The sequence below is a fragment of the Onthophagus taurus genome, chromosome 5, assembly GCF_036711975.1.
Source record: "Onthophagus taurus isolate NC chromosome 5, IU_Otau_3.0, whole genome shotgun sequence".
NCBI lineage: Eukaryota > Metazoa > Arthropoda > Insecta > Coleoptera > Scarabaeidae > Onthophagus > Onthophagus taurus.
The window spans coordinates 6,343,161-6,363,093 of record NC_091970.1 but is presented as its reverse complement, the minus strand read 5'-3'; the positions used below and the strand labels follow the sequence as shown (position 1 = coordinate 6,363,093).

Genomic DNA, 19,933 nt, shown 5'->3' with positions numbered 1-19,933 from the left:
CCTCAATGTTACCATCGTTTTACAAACAATACCGAATTCAACAAATTTTCATATTTTCGTATTTTTTTCGATAATGACGCATCTAACAGGAAAAGTGTAAGAGATCAATATTGTTAAGAATAAAATTTGCTACAACTATTGTTCTAAAAGTTTTTCTACAATATGCTCATATTCTTCAGTGTTAGCATCAACATCCTACAAACAATTAATGAATTCAGCAAATTTTCATATTTACTTATTTTTCTCCATATTGACGTATCTTAGAAGAAAAATGCAAGAGAGCAATATTGTTAAGAATAAAATTTGCTACAATTATTGTTCTAAAAGTTTTTCTGCAATATGCTTAGATTCCTCAATGTTACCATCGTTTTACAAACAATACCGAATTCAGCAAATTTTCATATTTTCGTATTTTTTTCGATAATGACGCATCTAACAGGAAAAGTGTAAGAGATCAATATTGTTAAGAATAAAATTTGCTACAACTTTTACTCTATAAGCATTTATGTAATATGCTCATATTCCTCAGTGTTACCATCAACATTTTACAAACAATAACGAATTCAGGAAATTTTCATATTTTCTTATTTTTCTCGATATTGACGCATCTAAGAAGAAAAGTGCAACAAAGCAATATTGTTAAGAATAAAATTTGCTACAAGTTTTGTTCTAAAACTTTTTCTGCAATATGCTTAGATTCCTCAATGTTACCATCGTTTTACAAACAATACCGAATTCAGCAAATTTTCATATTTTCGTATTTTTTTCGATATTGACGCATCTAACAGGAAAAGTGTAAGAAAGCAATATTGTTAAGAATAAAATTTGCTACAAGTTTTGTTCTAAAACTTTTTCTGCAATATGCTTAGATTCCTCAATGTTACCATCGTTTTACAAACAATACCGAATTCAGCAAATTTTCATATTTTTCTCGATATTGACGCATCTAAGAAGAAAAGTGCAAGAGAGCAATATTGTTAAGAATAAAATTTGCTACAACTTTTGTTCTAAACCTTCTTCTGCAATATGCTCATATTCGTTAGTGTTACCATCAACATCTTACAAACAATACCGAATTCAGCAAATTTTCATATTTTCGTATTTTTTTCGATATTAACGCATCTAACACGAAAAGTGTAAGAGAGCAATATTGTTAAGAATAAAATTTGCTACAAGTTTTGTTCTAAAACTTTTTCTGCAATATGCTTAGATTCCTCAATGTTACCATCGTTTTACAAACAATACCGAATTCAGCAAATTTTCATATTTTCGTATTTTTTTCGATAATGACGCATCTAACAGGAAAAGTGTAAGAGATCAATATTGTTAAGAATAAAATTTGCTACAACTTTTACTCTATAAGCTTTTCTGTAATATGCTCATATTCCTCAGTGTTACCATCAACATTTTACAAACAATAACGAATTCAGGAAATTTTCATATTTTCTTACTTTTCTCGATATTGACGCATCTAAGAAGAAAAGTGCAAGAGAGCAATATTGTTAAGAATAAAATTTGCTACAATTATTGTTCTAAAAGTTTTTCTGTAATATACTTAGATTCCTCAATGTTACCATCGTTTTACAAACAATACCGAATTCAGCAAATTTTCATATTTTTCTCGATATTGACGCATCTAAGAAGAAAAGTGCAAGAGAGCAATATTGTTAAGAATAAAATTTGCTACAATTTTTGTTCTAAACCTTCTTCTGCAATATGCTCATATTCGTCAGTGTTACCATCAACATCTTACAAACAATAATTAATTCAGCAAATTTTCATATTTTCTTATTTTTCTCAATATTGACGCATCTAAAAAGAAAAGTGCAAGAGAGCAATATTGTTAAGAATAAAATTTGCTACAATTATTGTTCTAAAAGTTTTTCTGCAATAAGCTTAGATACCTCAATGTTACCATCGTTTTACATACAATACCGAATTCAGCGAATTTTTATATTTTTCTCGATATTGACGCATCTAAGAAGAAAAGTGCAAGAGAGCAATATTGTTAAGAATAAAATTTGCTACAATTATTGTTCTAAAAGTTTTTCTGCAATATGCTTAGATTCCTCAATGTTGCCATCGTTTTACAAACAATACCGAATTCAGCAAATTTTCATATTTTTCTCGATATTGACGCATCTAAGAAGAAAAGTGCAAGAGAGCAATATTGTTAAGAATGAAAATTGCTACAACTTTTGTTCTAAATGTTCTGCAATTTTATCGTGAAAGTGGCAGAATGGAGTAAAATGTTACCAAAAACTAATAGAATAAAGCAATCTATTTAGAAAACATGATAGTGTTAAGCAAAATGCTTCTAGAAGCTAGCAGAATTAAGTAAAATACTTCTAGAGACTGCAGAATTAAGCAAAACACTTCCAGAAGCTGACAGAATTAAGTAAGATACTTCTAGAGACTGTAGAATTAAGCAAAATACTTCCAGCAGCTACAAAAATTAGTTTTATTTCCAGTCTTAATTAATTTGTGCCAAAATTAAGACAATTAAACATAAATTTATCTATTTATATAATAATTAAGATCCTTCCTTATCGTATAAGTTAAATATTAAGTTAAATACAATACATGTCAACGTTTCCAAGTAAACACACATAAAGTAAATAGAGATTTATATCAAGATATTTTACAACAATCTCACTCACTCAACGGTTACCTTACATCCATAAACGTAATTTACAGAAAATAATTATAAAAAAATGAAAATCTGTGATTTAAATTTACGCCTGTATGGAATAACAATTATAAGTAAGACGAGTTGAATTATTTTGTTTAATTGTAATTTATTTATTTTTTAAGTTAATATTATGTCGTTTTTGGTGGGTTTCTTTTTCGCTTGGACATCACCTGCAATTCCAAAATTAAAAACGCCCAACGAATATAATCCGTTAGACCACGTTTTAACGTCTGAAGAAGAATCTTGGTTGGCTTCTTTAATGCCACTTGGAGCAGCTACGAGTACATTCATCTCTGGATACGCCGCTGATAAAATCGGAAGAAAATCAACGTTATTTTTTTCGTCACTTATCACAACAATTGGGATATTGTTAAGTATCATTGCAACGGGTATAAGATATTTATATTTGTCAAGATTTTTTAGTGGACTTGGTGCTGGGACGGTTTTTACTGTGATTCCGGTTTTTGTTGGGGAAATCTCGGAAATTAATAATAGGGGGATTTTGGGTTGTGTGATGGTTTTAGCGATTACTCTAGGAATTGTTTGTACTTATATAATAGGGCCGATTATTTCGTTGATTGATTTATCTTACTTACAATTAAGCGTATCGATGACTTTTTCTGTATTTTTGATTATGATCGTGCCGGAAAGTCCGTATTTTTACGTCCAAAAGGATAAATATAATAACGCTTATTCGTCTTTAAGAAAATTGAGAGTTTGTGATAACGATCGAATCGTGAATGAATTTGAAGAAATTCGAAAATCTGTACAAGTCTCTTTAGAATCACCGATATCTCTCGGGGATATTCTGAAAAGAACCGAATTATTTCGAGGGATTATTATCACGTGTTCTTTAGTTATGTTTCAACAACTTTCGGGTGTTAATGTTATTTTATTTTTTTTGCATTCGATTTTTAAAGAAACTGGGAGCACGATTTCGCCAGATTCGTCTGCTATAACAATAGGAATCGTTCAAGCTTTAGCATGCACGATCACGTCGATTTTCGTCGACCGGTTGGGGAGAAAAATCTTAATGTTAATATCTTGTATTGGTGGATCGTTGTCGTTAACATCATTCGGAATTTATTTTTATCTTAAAGAAACGAATCATAATGTAACTTCCATTTATTGGTTACCAATTTTAAGCATCGTTTTCTTCATGATCGCTTACTCCTTAGGGTTAGGTCCCATTCCTTTCGTCGTTTTAAGCGAAATTTTTCCAACTGGCGTGCGGTTTTTAGCTTCAACCATAACCATTTTTGTTTGTTTGCTGTTCACTTTTTGCACCACAACTTTTTTCCCGAGATTAATCGAGTTTATTGGGATGGCTTACACGTTTTGGATGCTTGCGGTGTTCTGTTTCATCGGGGCTACTTTTGTATTCGGATTTTTACCCGAAACTAAAGGAAAAACTTTTCAGGAAATTCAAGAAATTCTCAGAGCGCCTTAATATGTACTTTTTGTTATTATTAAATTGTTATTGTTATTATTAGAATTGTATTTATAATTTTTGTGTTATATTTATTATTTAGGAACTAATAAATAAATAAATAAAATTGATAAAGAAGAAAATACGCTAAATGTAGTAAACGGGTACCCGATTACAAAATTGCGCAAAAATGGAAAATAATATGAAAATTTGCGGAATTCGTTTTGTTTTTATTTGAATTATAATTGCAGAAGAAGTTTTAGAACAAAAGTTTTTCTGCAATATGCTCATATTCCTCAGTGTTGCCATCAACATCTTACAAACAATAACGAATTCAGCTAATTTTCAAATTTACTTATTTTTCTCGATATTGACGCATCTGAGAAGAAAAGTGCGAGGGAGCAATATTGTTAAGAATAAAATTTGCTACAACTGTTGTTCTCAAAAATTTTCTGCAATATGCTTAGGTTCCTCAGTGTTACCCTTGTTTTACAAACAATAACAAATTCAGTAAATTTTCATATTTACTTAGTTTTCTCGATATTGACGCATCTAAGAAGAAAAGTGCAAGAAAGCAATATTGTTAAGAATAAAATTTGCTACAACTTTTGTTCTAATAGTTTTTTTTGTAATATACTCATATTCCTCAGTGTTACCATCAACATCTTACAAACAATACGGAATTCGGCAAATTTTCATATTCACTTATTTTTCTCGATATTGACGCATCTATGAAGAAAAGTGCTAAAGAGGGATATTGTTAAAAATAAAATTTGCTACAACTTTTGTTCTAAAACTTTTTCTGCAATATGCTTAGATTCCTCAGTGTTACCATCGTTTTACAAACAATAACAAATTCAGCAAATTTTCATATTTTCTTATCTTTCTCGGTATTGACGCATCAAAGTGCAAAAGTGTAAGAGAGCAATATTGTTAAGAATAAAATTTGCTACAACTTTTGTTCTAAAAGTTTTTCTGCAATATGCTTAGATTCCTCAGTGTTACCATCACATCTTACAAACAATAACGAATTCAGCAAATATTTAAATTTTCGCATTTTTCTCGATATTTACGTATCTAAGAAGAAAAGTGCAAGAGAGCAATATTATTAAGAATAAAATTTGCTACAACTTTTGTTCTCAAAATTTTTCTGCAATATGCTTAGATTCCTCAGTGTTACCATCGTTTTACAAACAATAACGAATTCAGCAAATATGCATATTTTTATATTTTTCTCGATATCTATGCATCTAAGAGCAAAACTACAAGAAAGCAATATTGTTAAGAATACAATTTGCTACAACTTTAATTCTAAAAGTTTTTCTGCAATATGCTCACATTCCTCAGTGTTACCATCAACATCTTACAAACAATAACGAATTCAGCAAATATTCAAATTTTCGCATTTTTCTCGATATCTATACTTCAAAGTGGGAAAGTACAAGAGAGCAATATTGTTAAGAATAAAATTTGCTACAACTTTTGTTCTAAAAGTTTTTCTGCAATATACTTAGATTCCTCAGTGTTACCATCACATCTTACAAACAATAACGAATTCAGCAAATATTCAAATTTTCGCATTTTTCTCGATATCTATACTTCAAAGTGGGAAAGTACAAGAGAGCAATATTGTTAAGAATAAAATTTGCTACAACTTTTATTCTAAAAGTTTTTCTGCAATATGCTTAGATTCCTCAGTGTTACCATCACATCTTACAAACAATAACGAATTCAGCAAATATTCAAATTTTCGCATTTTTCTCGATATTTACGTATCTAAGAAGAAAAGTGCAAGAGAGCAATATTGTTAAGAATAAAATTTGCTGCAACTTTTGTTCTCAAAATTTTTCTGCAATATGCTTAGATTCCTCAGTGTTACCATCGTTTTACAAACAATAACGAATTCAGCAAATCTGCATATTTTTATATTTTTCTCGATATCTATGCATCTAAGAGCAAAAATGCAAGACAGCAATATTGTTAAGAATAAAATTTGCTACAACTTTTGTTCTAAAACTTTTTCTGCAACATGCTTTGATTCCTCAGTGTTACCATCGTTTTACAAACAATAACGAATTCCGCAAATTTTCATATTTTCTTATTTTTCTCAATATTGACGCATCTAAGAAGAAAAGTGCAAGAGAGCAATATTGTTAAGAATAAAATTTGCTACAACTTTTATTCTAAAAGTTTTTCTGCAATATGCTCACATTCCTCAGTGTTACCATCAACATCTTACAAACAATAACGAATTCCGCAAATTTTCATATTTTCGCATTTTTCGCGATATTGATGCATCTAAAAAGAAAAGTGCAAGAGAGCAATATTGTTAAAAATAAAATTTGCTACAACTTTTGTTCTACAACTTTTTCTGCAATATGCTCTTATTCCTCAGTATTACCATCACATCTTACAAACAATAACGAATTCAGCAAATTTTCATATTTACTTATTTTTCTCGATATTGACGCATCTAAGAAGAAAAGTGCTAAAGAGCGATATTGTTAAAAATAAAATTTGCTACAACTTTTATTCTAAAACTTTTTCTGCAATATGCGTAGATTCCTCAGTGTTACCATCGTTTTACAAACAATAACAAATTCAGCAAATTTTCATATTTTCACATTTTTCTCGATATCTATACATCAAAGTGGAAAAGTACAAGAGAGCAATATTGTTAAGAATAAAATTTGCTACAACTTTTGTTCTAAAAGTTTTTCTGCAATATGCTTAGATTCCTCAGTGTTACCATCACATCTTACAAACAATAACGAATTCAGCAAATATTCAAATTTTCGCATTTTTCTCGATATTTACGTATCTAAGAAGAAAAGTGTAAGAGAGCAATATTGTTAAGAATAAAATTTGCTACAACTTTTGTTCTCAAAATTTTTCTGTAATATGCGTAGATTCCTCAGTGTTACCATCGTTTTACAAACAATAACGAATTCAGCAAATCTGCATATTTTTATATTTTTCTCGATATCTATGCATCTAAGAGCAAAAATGCAAGACAGCAATATTCTTAAGAACAAAATTTGCTACAACTTTTGTTCTAAAACTTTTTCTGCAACATGCTTTGATTCCTCAGTGCTACCATCACATCTTACAAACAATAACGAATTCATCAAATTTTCATATTTACTTAGTTTTCTCGATATTGACGCATTTTAGAAGAAAAGTGCAAGAGAGCAGTATTGTTAAGAATAAAATTTGCTACAACTTTTATTCTAAAAGTTTTTCTGCAATATGCTCACATTCCTCAGTGTTACCATCAACATCTTACAAACAATAACGAATTCCGCAAATTTTCATATTTTCGCATTTTTCGCGATATTGACGCATCTAAAAAGAAAAGTGCAAGAGAGCAATATTGTTAAAAATAAAATTTGCTACAACTTTTGTTCTACAACTTTTTCTGCAATATGCTCTTATTCCTCATTATTACCATCACATCTCACAAACAATAACGAATTCAGCAAATTTTCATATTTTCGTATTTTTCTCAATATTGACGCATCTAAGAAGAAAAGTGCAAGAGAGCAATATTGTTAAGAATAAAATTTGCTACAACTTTTGTTCTAAAAGTTTTTTTGCAATATGCTCAGATTCCCCATCAACAACTATATCTATGAATAATGAAGCAACTTGGGGAATAACCCAAATTGGATTCAATCTATGAATGAATTGAATTTGTATGATCCGTTAAATCGAGGTTTTACTGAATTTTAAAGCGTGGTTACTATTCTACAAATGTATAGACCCAAAAATTTTTGACACACTTTATTAATTTCCTTTTGTTCAATCATACATCGACGTTTTTAAACATGTTTCACTTTACGAATATAAAGATTAGATTATTTTATGCGATTAATAAAATTAAGTCTTTTTAGTTTATAAGTTTTAGATTATTATTGCATCCTTGTGGGGCAACTTTATTACACAATACGGTTATTTATTAATATGTATATCGATTACAAAAAATATTCAGTTCCGTACCTAAGCTAATTTGAGCTGATTTCCAGTACAGATTGTTTTGGCAGTATTACGTTGGCAGTTTTCTTAAAATTGTAATAGCATGATTAATGATAAATTAAAAAAAAATGGATAATTAAAATAAAAAAGACATGCAAATGTTACAATATATTCCAGTACTTTTTATTTTATTTTTTTTTAAATACATAATGTATATTATAAGAATAGTTGTTACATTATTGGGGGAGGAGGAAATAAGAAAACATGATTTTTATGTTTTTGAACGAATTTAGTTCGCGGGAGATTATTAAAAAAAAATCACAATGAATAATAAGTACACCTATAATATAAGAGAATCTCTTACAACCGACACAGCATTAAGGCTAAGGTACAAAAAAAATTGTAAACATTACAAACATTTAGGAAACATTCCACTATTAAAAAAAATACGCCTAAAAATAATAGTAGACAAAAATACCTTATAATTACAAAAAATGTATAATAATACCGTACATTCCAAATTTGATCTCTTCACAACGCCTTATTATTATTATCATAATTATTATTTACGTTTTCTTTTTTAACCATCATTTGGAATATTAAATTTGGGATATACTGTATGAATAACATATTAAAAAAATATAGATATAGCTAAATCTAAAAATACAATAAATATGCTGCGACGTTACATTTTCCTTTCTTGCTTTCAAATCTTTAATATTTGGTTAATCAAGTTATCGATCAACAAACTGTTTTAATTCGCACGATTCTGGTACAAAATTCCACTTGTATATAAAAGATGTATAGTAATAAAAAAATCTTGTATCTTAATATTCCCATTGGGTTGCATTTTCGATGGATGTATCACCAAGACGAAAAACGCCATTTTTACTGGCAGTTAGGTAATTTCCATTGGCAGTCTTAATGCAAAGGCGTGTTGGTTCGCGAAGTTCCAAATAGAAATTTTCTGGCGCATCTGAATCTGCAGTAACACTTTCACTATCAACATGCCAATATTTCCCATTTTGACCTAAAACAAAATAGTAGTATTATATTGTTAGTAAATAGTACTATTGAAATTGATTCCATAAATTTTTGAATAAAGTTTAAACGTCAATGTGACACAAATTCAATGTCACCAACTGTAACCAACTTCACAACAATTTGTCAAAATTAGATATTGCATACTATTCAGAGGGAAATTAAAATTTCAAGTTAACAAAAAATTGTATTAACAAACACTGTTCCTGAAGTAATTCTAAACAAATTTTGTTAACAATATTTTTTGATTAAATCAACAATAAGGATACAACCTCAAAAATATTAATTTTTGTAGCATACTGTTCAGTGGGAAATTAAAATTTCAAGTTACAAAAAAATTGTGTTAACAAAAATTGTTCCTTAAACAATTCTAAACAAACTTTGTCAACAATTTTTTTTGATTTAATCAATAATTAAGGAGATAACCTCAAAATAATAATTTTTCTGTTTTTATACATAATTACACTTACATGCTTAATTAATAGAGATGTAAAAAATTTTTATTAAGATAATTGATTCAAAATCGAAATTGAAACAAATTTTATTTAAAACATTTTTTAATAAAAACAATAATTGTTGAGATAATTAATTTTGATAGCATACTATTCAGAGGGAAATTGAAATTTCAAGTTAGAAAAAAATTGTATTAACAAATACTGTTCCTGAAGTAATTCTAAACAAATTTTGTTAACAACATTTTTTGATTAAATCAACAATAAGGATACAACCTCAAAAATATTAATTTTTGTATCATACTGTTCAGTGGGAAATTAAAATTTTAAGTTAGAAAAAAATTGTGTTAATAAAAATTGTTCCTGAAACAATTCCAAACAAGCTTTGTCAACATTTTTTTTTGATTTAATCAATAATTAAGGAGATAACCTCAAAATAATAATTTTTCCGTTTTTATACATAATTATACTTAGATGCTTAATTAATAGAGATGTAAAAATTTGTTATTAAGATAATTGATTCAAAATCGAAATTGAAACAAATTTTATTTAAAAAATTTTGTAATAAAAACAATAATTGTTGAGATAATTAATTTTGATAGCATACTATTCAGAGGGAAATTAAAATTTCAAGTTAGCAAAAAATTGTATTAACAAACACTGTTCTTGAAGTAATTCTAAACAAATTTTGTTAACAACATTTTTTGATTAAATCAACAATAAGGATACAACCTCAAAAATATTAATTTTTGCAGCATACTGTTCAGTGGGAAATTAAAATTTCAAGTTAGAAAAAAATTGTGTTAACAAAAATTGTTCCTGAAACAATTCTAAACAAACTTTGTCAACAATCTTTTTTGATTTAATCAATAATTAAGGAGATAACCTCAAAATAATAATTTTTCCGTTTTTATACATAATTATACTTAGATGCTTAATTAATAGAGATGTAAAAATTTTTTATGAAGATAATTGATTCAAAATCGAAATTGAAACAAATTTTATTTAAAACATTTTTTAATAAAAACAATAATTGTTGAGATAATTAATTTTGATAGCATACTATTCAGAGGAAAATTAAAATTTCAAGTTAGCAAAAAATTGTATTAACAAACACTGTTCCTGAAGTAATTTTAAACAAATTTTGTTAACAACATTTTTTGATTAAACCTACGATAAGGATATAACCTCAAAAATATTAATTTTTGTAGCATACTATTCAGAGGGAAATTAAAATTTCAAGTTAGAAAAAAATTGTGGTAACAAAAAATGTTCCTTAAACAATTCTAAACAAACTTTGTCAACAATTTTTTTTGATTTAATCAATAATTAAGGAGATAACCTCAAAATAATAATTTTTCCGTTTTTATACATAATTATACTTAGATGCTTAATTAATAGAGATGTAAAAATTTTTTATTAAGATAATTGATTCAAAATCGAAATTGAAACAAATTTTATTTAAAACATTTTTTAATAAAAACAATAATTGTTGATATAATTAATTTTGATAGCATACTATTCAGAGGAAAATTAAAATTTCAAGTTAGAAAAAAATTGTATTAACAAATACTGTTCCTGAAGTAATTCTAAACAAATTTTGTTAATAAAAATTTTTGATTTGATCAATAATTAAGAACATAATCTCAAAAAAAATTTTATATAATATTTTTATATATTTTTTTTATAGAGAAAATAGTTTTAGAATTTAATTTAGAACAACTTTTGTATGAAATTTACGTTTTGTTGTGCCCTAATTATAAAGTAGTAGTGGACAAATTTATTTTTTTTAATAAATTTTTGAATAAAGTTTAAACGTCAAAGTGACACATATTCAATGTCACCAACTGTAACCAACTTCACAACAATTTTTCAAAATTAAATGTCAATTTCATAAAACGTATTGTTTTTTTTACGAAAATTAATTAATTTATTCTTAAATCATATGAAAAAGGAATTAGTTTACGTTTTTTTAATATCAAACCATTAGAAAGTCAATTAAACAATTAAATGAAATTTTGACGTTTCAAATAATTCTTCCAGTCTGTCAAATTGATTACCTGAGTAACTAAATTAAAATTAAAAAAGCTTCATTATTTACCTTTAAAATGAATAACACCTTTATCAGCCCTTTCAACTTGTATGCACTCATAAGTAGCTTTATTGCACTCCAATTTCGGGTTGCCACCAGATTTATAACCAACAAATCCTTGTTCGCATTTGAGGACGAGAATCGGGCGATTAATTAAATAGAAATAATATTTGCAAGTTTCATCGATGGCGTCGGATGTTGCGTAAAGATGTCCCGACCTTTTAGTGATTACATAACGACCGTTGTTAGCTCGAAAAGCCAAAGAACCATCGTTTTGCCAAACCAAATCAAAGAGTGCATTTGAAGACCTTTAATCAAATTTATTTAAAAAATAATATTAAAAAAAAAAGACAAAAAACCTTTTATCTCCTGAAGCTTGAATGCCTCCCCCCGTTTCTAAAGTCCAATATTTATCTTGCATGGTACGAATGTACCATCTTTTGGTGGTCCAATCGAATTCTAATTGGAATGTTTCGTGGTCGGATATTTCATCTTGATTTGCAGTTACATCAACTCCTAAAAAGTAAAAAAAAAACAATAATGAATAAATAATCAATTTCAAAGAAAAGGAAAGTTATGATTAAATAATTGTCGACTCTATATAATTTTTTGTTGTAAAGAGAAAAAACTTCTTAGAAAACGAGCATTTAGATTGTAGTTTCTATAAATAGAAAAGTAGCAAAACATAGCGGTTAAACCGCAATTAACATTTTTTTTTTAATTCAAGTAAAACTACTTTGTGGCATTCTTCGTTAATGGTTTCGATCGAATCGGAAATCAGTTTAACAATTCCTGTTAACATTAATTATTATGTTTCTAATAATAACTTTTTTATATTAACAAAAAGATTTTTTTTAATTTCCCTCTGAACAGTAGAGCTTAACAATCGCTGATAATTGAAAAATCGGAATTGATTAATAAAGAATCAAAAGCGTGTAGTGAAGCCACAGCAACTCTTGGCAGTCTTTGAAGTGCGATGTAATTCCTTCGTTGTTGATACCAAAAATAATATACAACAGATATTTGTATGACAAGGTTACCAGATGAGCAATAAACCCTGTTTCGTTAAGATTGGAACTAATCTACTTAGAACCAATACAACAGTTTAGTTAGAACACATTACCAATTGCATAAATATTTTGTTTAGTTCTGCCAGTTATTGGAAGTATATTGCTGAATTCTTCCAGCTTCTGGAAGCATTTTGCTAAAGCTTGTCAATTTTTGGAAATACTTTGCTTAATTCTATCAGTTTCTGGAAATTATTTCCGTAATTCTGTCAGCTTCTGGAAATATTTTGCTTCATTCTATCATCTAATGCAATAGTTTGCCTTAATTCTATCAGGTTTTATAAATATTTCGGTTAAATCTGAGCTTCAGGAAATATTCTGTTTAATTCGAGCAGGTTCTAAACGTATGTTGCTTAATTCTATCAGCTTTTGGAAATATTTTTTGTAATGTCAGCTTCTGAAAATATTTGCTCAAATTCCTCAATGTTACCATCAACATCTTACAAACAAGAACGAATTCCGCTAATTTTCGTATTTTCTTATCTTTCTTGATATTGACACATCTAAGAAAAAAAGTGCAAGAAAGCAATATTGTTAAGAATAAAATTTGCTACAACTTTTGTTCTAAAAGTTTTTCTGCAATATGCTTAGATTCTTCAGTGTTACCATCGTTTTACAAACAATAACGAATTCGGCAAATTTTCATATTTTCGTATTTTTTTCGATATTGACGCATTTTAGAAGAAAAGTGCAAGAGAGCAATATTGTTAAGTATAAAATTTGCTACAACTTTTGTTCTAAAAGTTTTTCTGCAATATGCTTAGATTCCTCAGTGTCACCATCGTTTTACAAACAATAACGAATTCCGCAAATTTTCATATTTTCTTATTTTTCTGAATATTGACGCACCTAAGAAGAAAAGTGCAAACGAGCAATATTGTTAACAATAAAATTTGCTACAACTTTTGTTCTAAAAGTTTTTCTGCAACATGCTTAGATTCCTCAGTGTCACCATTGTTTTACAAACAATAACAAATTCAGTAAATTTTCATATTTACTTATTTTTCTCGATATTGACGCATCTAAGAAAAAATGTGCAAGAGAGCAATATTGTTAAGAATAAAATTTGCTACAACTTTTGTTCTAAAACTTCTTCTGTAATATGCTCTTATTCCTCAGTGTTACCATCGTTTTACAAACAATAGCGGATTCAGCAAATTTTCATATTTTCGTATTTTTCTCAATATTGACGCATCAAAGAAGAAAAGTGCAAGAGAGCAATATTGTTAAGAATAAAATTTGCTACAACTTTTGTTCTAAAAGTTTTTCTGCAATATGCTTAGATTCCTCAGTGTCACCATCGTTTTACAAACAATAACGAATTCAGTAAATTTTCATATTTAATTATTTTTCTCGATATTGACGCATCTAAGAAGAAAAGTGCAAGAGAGCAATATTGTTAAAAATAAAATTTGCTACAACTTTTGTTGTAAAACTTCTTCTGTAATATGCTCTTATTCCTCAGTGTTACCATCGTTTTACAAACAACAACGAATTCAGAAAATTTGCATATTTTCGTATTTTTCTCGATATCTATGCATCTAAGAGCAAAAGTGCAAGAGAGCAATATTGTTAAGAATAAAATTTGCTACAACTTTTGTTCAAAAAGTTTTTCTGCAATATGCTTAGATTCCTCAGTGTCACCATCGTTTTACAAACAATAACGAATTCCGCAAATTTTCATATTTTCTTATTTTTCTTAATATTGACGCACCTAAGAAGAAAAGTGCAAGAGAGCAATATTGTTAAGAATAAAACTTGCTACAACTTTTGTTCTAAAAGTTTTTCTGCAATATGCTTAGATTCTTCAGTGTTACCATCGTTTTACAAACAATAACGAATTCGGCAAATTTTCATATTTTCTTATTTTTCTTAATATTGACGCACCTAAGAAGAAAAGTGCAAGAGAGCAATATTGTTAAGAATAAAACTTGCTACAACTTTTGTTCTAAAACTTTTTCTGCAATATGCTTAGATTCCTCAGTGTAACCATCGTTTTACAAACAACAACGAATTCCGCAATTTTCATATTTTCTTATTTTTCTTGATATTGACCCATCTAAGAAGAAAAGTGCAAGAGAGCAATATTGTTAAAAATAAAATTTGCTACAACTTTTGTTCTAAAAGTTTTTCTGCAATATGCTTAGATTCCTCAGTGTCACCATCGTTTTACAAACAATAACGAATTCAGTAAATTTTCATATTTACTTATTTTTCTCGATATTGGCGCATCTAAGAAGAAAAGTGCAAGAGAGCAATATTGTTAAGAATAAAATTTGCTACAACTTTTGTTCTAAAAGTTTTTCTGCAATATGCTCAGATTCCTCAGTGTTACCATCAACATCTTACAAACAATAACGAATTCCGAAAATTTTCATATTTTCTTATTTTTCTCGATATCTATGCATCTAAGAGCAAAAGTATAAGATAGCAATATTGTTAAGAATAGAATTTGCTACAATATGCTTAGATTCCTCAGTGTTACTGGATTTCGACAGATTTTGGAAGTACTTTGGTTAACTTTGAGTGTTTCTGAAAATATTTTGCTTAATTCCGCAAACAGCATCGCAGAATCATTATTTAAACTCCTTTATGGTAGTCTTGGTATTTACAGTTCTGCTTCAATCTTATTATGTGCTTACATTGTGGTTCTTCATCAACAAAGAATAGTTACAAAGATTGATACAAATTTATATCTTGTATTATTCGTCATATTCTTAAGAGTTTTGCCAGCAATCCCAAAATGAAGAATTCGAAGCAAGAAATTTTCCCTCTGAACAGTACAGCACATTCAAGTATATTACATCCAGATTAGTTCTAGAAAGGATTTTAAAAGAAGTAAATAGGAAGTTGAATTGATATGAAATCGAAGACACAATTATATTTGAAAAATGGAGGCCATATAAATGGAGAGATCAACGTATTATGGGTTATTACGGAACATATGCGCGCAGAAAAGTAGTTCGCGGTTTTTGATTTGTTCTAGCGACGCGCACACAAAAGGTATTAAGACGTATTAAGGTGAAGAATAAAAGAAATTAATAGGTGATTTCTACGACGAAACTAGGATAGTAAGCCGAGATATAATACCGCGCCATTCACCATCGAAATGTGAAAACATAGTTATTATGAAACGCGATTTCTATTACTATATCAATAATTATTATAAACCCAAGAAAGGTTCCTAGAAAACCCAACAATGGGAAAATTTAAATATTATCGATTTCCAGAAGCCTTTCCCAAGGCCTCTTAGGGTGGGCAATAAATTAAAATTCTTCATTGCTTCACGGTCTGTAACAACTCGTACCCGAGCGTGTAATATTCAAAACAACGACCGCAGTGTTATTAGAGGCCCACAGAATTTTACAAGCAATTACTATGTCGTTAAGAACACATTACAAAGAACACTCTTGTTACAAAGAGGATCGTACTAAAAACGGAATTCCCTATGCGTATTTACAAAAAAAAATCAATTCGATCGCTCGGTTAAGGTCATTCAAGGTCACGGGCGCGACCTAATACGAGGATAAACTGGTTACATTCATCCGAGGCAACACAACATCTGCAAAGCGTATTGCCCTTCTTCTTCTTCGTTCTCCAACGACATTGCGAAATCTGAGATATAACACCGTTAGCCAGTGTTAACATTCTTAAAAACGCCGAAATACCGTTTTCCTCAACATCATGATCAAGTCATATTAAATAATAAATTCTTGTAATCTTTTGCAATTAACGTGTAAGTAACAAACCGGAACTTAAAACGAATATTCTTAGGCATCGGAGGAAGTTGCGTCACTCAGAGGAGTCAAGGTCGATGAATTTTTCAATGAATATTCTTGTTTCGCGAATCGCTTATATCGCGGTAATTACCACGGATGAAGACAGTTTAGGCCCTAATTGTTTCCGCAATTAGCCAATTTCTTCGAGCAAAACGCAAAATTAAGTTTAAAGTTAACACAAAGAAATGAAATAAAATTAACTTTACTTACCTTGTTTAACTGAGACATATCTAGCGTTTAAAGCGGCCACAAAGCTTGCTTGAGGCAAAGAATCTTCAAGAGAGAAAAGTTCGTCTTTGGTGACGGTGTTGGACCTAGTTTTTAACACAGCCTTTGAACCGATTGGACTCAAATATTGCCCGTTACGATCTCTTAATGCTAATTGTCCGCTGTGGTACTCGGCGGAAAATAAACAATCTTCGGTACATTTCTCGATCAATTTTCCTGTTAAATAAAATCAATTTTGATTCTAATTTGATGAAAAATTAATTCTTACCTCCATTTGATAAGTATTTATTATTGCAAGTGTGAAGAGCATATTTTCCGTCTTCATCGGCGTGGAATTCCAATGTAAAAAGAGTGTCTTCGCCCCAAGGGATATTCGCATCGACATGAATCTCGTCCAAATTTTCGGATAAATGCGCAAATCTCTTCCTCCCAACCGAACGTAAATTAACTTGTGGCCTAGCTGCCAAATGGATGTGCCAAAACTCCGCGTCTGTAGGGACTTTAGCGGTACAAGTCAGCTTATCGCTGCATGAGCCCAAGAAGTAACCTCTAACGACATTCCTGAAAGCCCAACGACCCTTTCCATCCTCGGAAACGCTAATTTGGAATTTACATCCCGGCTCTTTTTCCTCACTCTCGCAAGTTACGTTGCCGAAACTATCGACGGCCAGATACTTATCTAAATGGGATTTTAAGTAAATGCAAGTTTCACCTCCAGTCGATTGATCGGGCTCTAACGTCCAGATTTGTTTCTTTTTTAAAGACGTCCCGTTCGCGTTGATCTTGAAACCGAACGTCTCGGCGGTTAAATATCTGTATTTCGAGTTGATCAAACCGATCGTCCAGCAACCTCTTTGTTGATTTTGGGTGATTATATCTCCGCAACCGTTAAAGTCACCATTGCTGTGTCCGTTTAAACCATTCATTTTTAACGGCAATGAACAAGAAACTGAAAATAAGGAATAAAAAATCGTTTATTTAATGCTAATCAATGCTTAACGTGATGCTAATTAACTCTTAATTAGGACCACAATTTAACAAAAATGAGTTTAACAAAAACTTTAATTGAATGAATCATCTTAATTACGATTTTTTTTTCTAAAATTGCATTGAGACTTTCCTGTTAACTACTTCAATTAGTAATTCTTGGATTCTTGAGGTATTCTTGTACACTACTACGAGTTCTTTAAATGCTTAAGAAACCTAACGTTGGTTAATCCCTCAAGTAGGAACTCTTAGAACAGCGTTTAAAAGAAAAAATAAACTGGGCAAAGTTCCCTACCATTCTATGGTAATTCTATAGCACAGGCGCGATATTTCGTTTAGTGAACTAGCTGGTTATTACATGAAGTTTTTGCTTTTGTAATTCAGAGCGTGAAGACGATCCGCTTCGGTTACGATCTCCAACTATGAGGAAGACCACGAAAAACATTCTTTTTGATTTAAATAGATCTAATTCTCAATAAATTATACCAAAATAGACTTCTTTTTGCAAAATAATGTTGAATTTACTCCATAATTTTGCCACACCCTGTATGATTATTAATTAATAATACTATTTTCAAAACCACCAACTTCAAATAAACAAAATCTCTAAAAAAAAATTGTTTGGGTTATATAATTTTTGAAGTAATTATAACGTATTTTTATTAATTAATAATTTCACATCGTTTCATTAAAGCTAATTAAAAGCTTAATTAATAAATTTCAATTTTATAAAGATTTTTTTGCAAGTTTAATTTAATATCGATTATTTGACATTTAAGGTTATGTCATTCTTAATTGTCAAACGTTTGAATTGTTGGAGTGAATTTTTTTGTGTAAATGAATTGTTGTGATGTTATAAACACCAAATAATGCATTTTTGATGTTCTACTGAAGGTAAGGAATGTTTTTTTTTTATTAAAACTAATATTTATCAAAAACATTAAAAAACAAAAAAATTTTTAATTATAGCGTATTTTTATTAATTACTAACATTAATTCGTTTTATTAATGTTAATTAAAAGTGTGATTGATAAATTTTAACTTTATAAAGATTTATTTGCAAGGTTTAATCAAAAAAATTTTGACATTTGAGGTTATGTCATTGTTGAGAAGAGAACTGTCAAACGTTTGAATTGTTGGGGCGATTTCTTTGTATAAATCAATTGTTGGGATGTTACAAACACCAAATAATGAATCTTTAATGTTGTAATGAAGGTAAGGAAATTTTTTTAATAACACTTAAAATTGAAATGCAATCTTTTTAGGTAAATTGAGAAATGCAGTTGTGGTTGTGATAGGATCCGTCGTTGTCAGTCGTAATTTTGTGCCGATATGCGTTATTATCGGTTAGTTCGTCGAGAATGAGTCATGCAGTCACCCAACAGCAACAGCTTGACTTCCCGTTGGCTTTCAAGCCGTTTGTTATGTCTGTAGCTCGAGGTCCCCATGGGTTTGGTTGAGTTCAGCGAGTTCGTGTAGCAACTGGTAACTTTAGTCAAACAATATTAAAAAAGGAAAATAAACAGATGGTCGTTTTAAATTCGTTTTAAGATCGTTATTTGAAAACGAAATTTTAAATGATTATTATCGAAGTACATAATTAAAAATAATAAGATCTTTGTAAATTGCTTCTACTACAACACAATCAATTCAATTCTACAACAAGATATGATTAGATAGAAACGGAAATAATCGAAATTGAAGATGTTTACGATTGTTGCAATCAATCATATTTAATTTTCTAACCACGTCACATTTATTGAAACGGTAAACCTATCTAAAGAATCCAAAGAGTCATAGCTGTACATTTTATGAACTATCACTTTATACAGAAGGAGCACAAGAATCTCATCATTAAAATTAATTGCTTTAATAACCTTTCTTTATGGTTCCTTAATGTTTACTAAATGTTTAATTTTTTTTTGGTCTTAATTAAGTATTGTTTTATCTAAATTAGAAGAATGCGAGGAATTTCTAATTTTGTAAAACCAAATTAAAATTAACCCGAGAATTTCAGGGTAAAAACAAGGTTGTCTCCTTCCAGAAATAAATTTCTTCTGCATGCACAAATCTGAATGAGATCTTTCGTATTAATAAACAATTTTTTTTTGGTGTGTCACACCGGAAACCAAGAAGGAAATCACTTTTAAAGCTGTTAAGCCAACGATAGTTATTCCAAACGCGTTCATTG

The 19,933-nt window shown here is 29.2% G+C and overlaps 2 protein-coding genes and 1 long non-coding RNA gene across 4 annotated transcripts in view; 2 read left to right on the top strand and 1 right to left on the bottom strand.

Annotated features, from left to right (window-relative positions):
• Nucleotides 1-2,639: 2,639 nt before the first annotated feature.
• Nucleotides 2,640-4,731, top strand: LOC111426779 (facilitated trehalose transporter Tret1-like). Its single transcript, XM_023061460.2, has 2 exons — nt 2,640-2,763; nt 2,815-4,731. The coding sequence occupies exons 1-2, from the start codon at nt 2,715-2,717 to the stop codon at nt 4,140-4,142; spliced, it is 1,377 nt and encodes a 458-aa protein (XP_022917228.2). The 5' UTR covers nt 2,640-2,714; the 3' UTR covers nt 4,143-4,731.
• A 3,158-nt stretch (nt 4,732-7,889) lies between these two features.
• The window catches only part of LOC111426108 (fascin domain-containing protein singed), a 29,009-nt gene continuing 16,965 nt past the window's right edge, over nt 7,890-19,933 (bottom strand). For both annotated transcript variants that reach the window (XM_071195658.1, XM_023060474.2), the window contains 5 exons: nt 17,024-17,704; nt 16,738-16,971; nt 12,041-12,197; nt 11,691-11,989; nt 7,890-9,126 (listed from right to left, as the gene is read on the bottom strand). In XM_071195658.1, coding sequence (XP_071051759.1) covers nt 8,924-9,126; nt 11,691-11,989; nt 12,041-12,197; nt 16,738-16,971; nt 17,024-17,704 — 1,574 coding nt within the window. In that variant the 3' untranslated portion in view covers nt 7,890-8,923. The remainder of the gene's footprint in view (nt 9,127-11,690; nt 11,990-12,040; nt 12,198-16,737; nt 16,972-17,023; nt 17,705-19,933) is intronic.
• Nucleotides 18,538-19,933, top strand: part of LOC111426112 (uncharacterized) — a 40,382-nt gene continuing 38,986 nt past the window's right edge. The window contains exons 1-3 of the long non-coding RNA XR_011640250.1: nt 18,538-18,636; nt 18,836-18,957; nt 19,008-19,227. This is a non-coding gene — a long non-coding RNA (uncharacterized lncRNA). The remainder of the gene's footprint in view (nt 18,637-18,835; nt 18,958-19,007; nt 19,228-19,933) is intronic.

Bases quoted from the DNA above. Each gene is read 5' to 3' on its own strand.
- LOC111426779 (XM_023061460.2), top strand. From the start codon at position 2,715: ATGAAAATCTGTGATTTAAATTTACGCCTGTATGGAATAACAATTATA. The intron at 2,764-2,814 runs GTAAGACGAGTT...TTATTTTTTAAG, and splicing joins GTATGGAATAACAATTATAA to TTAATATTATGTCGTTTTTG.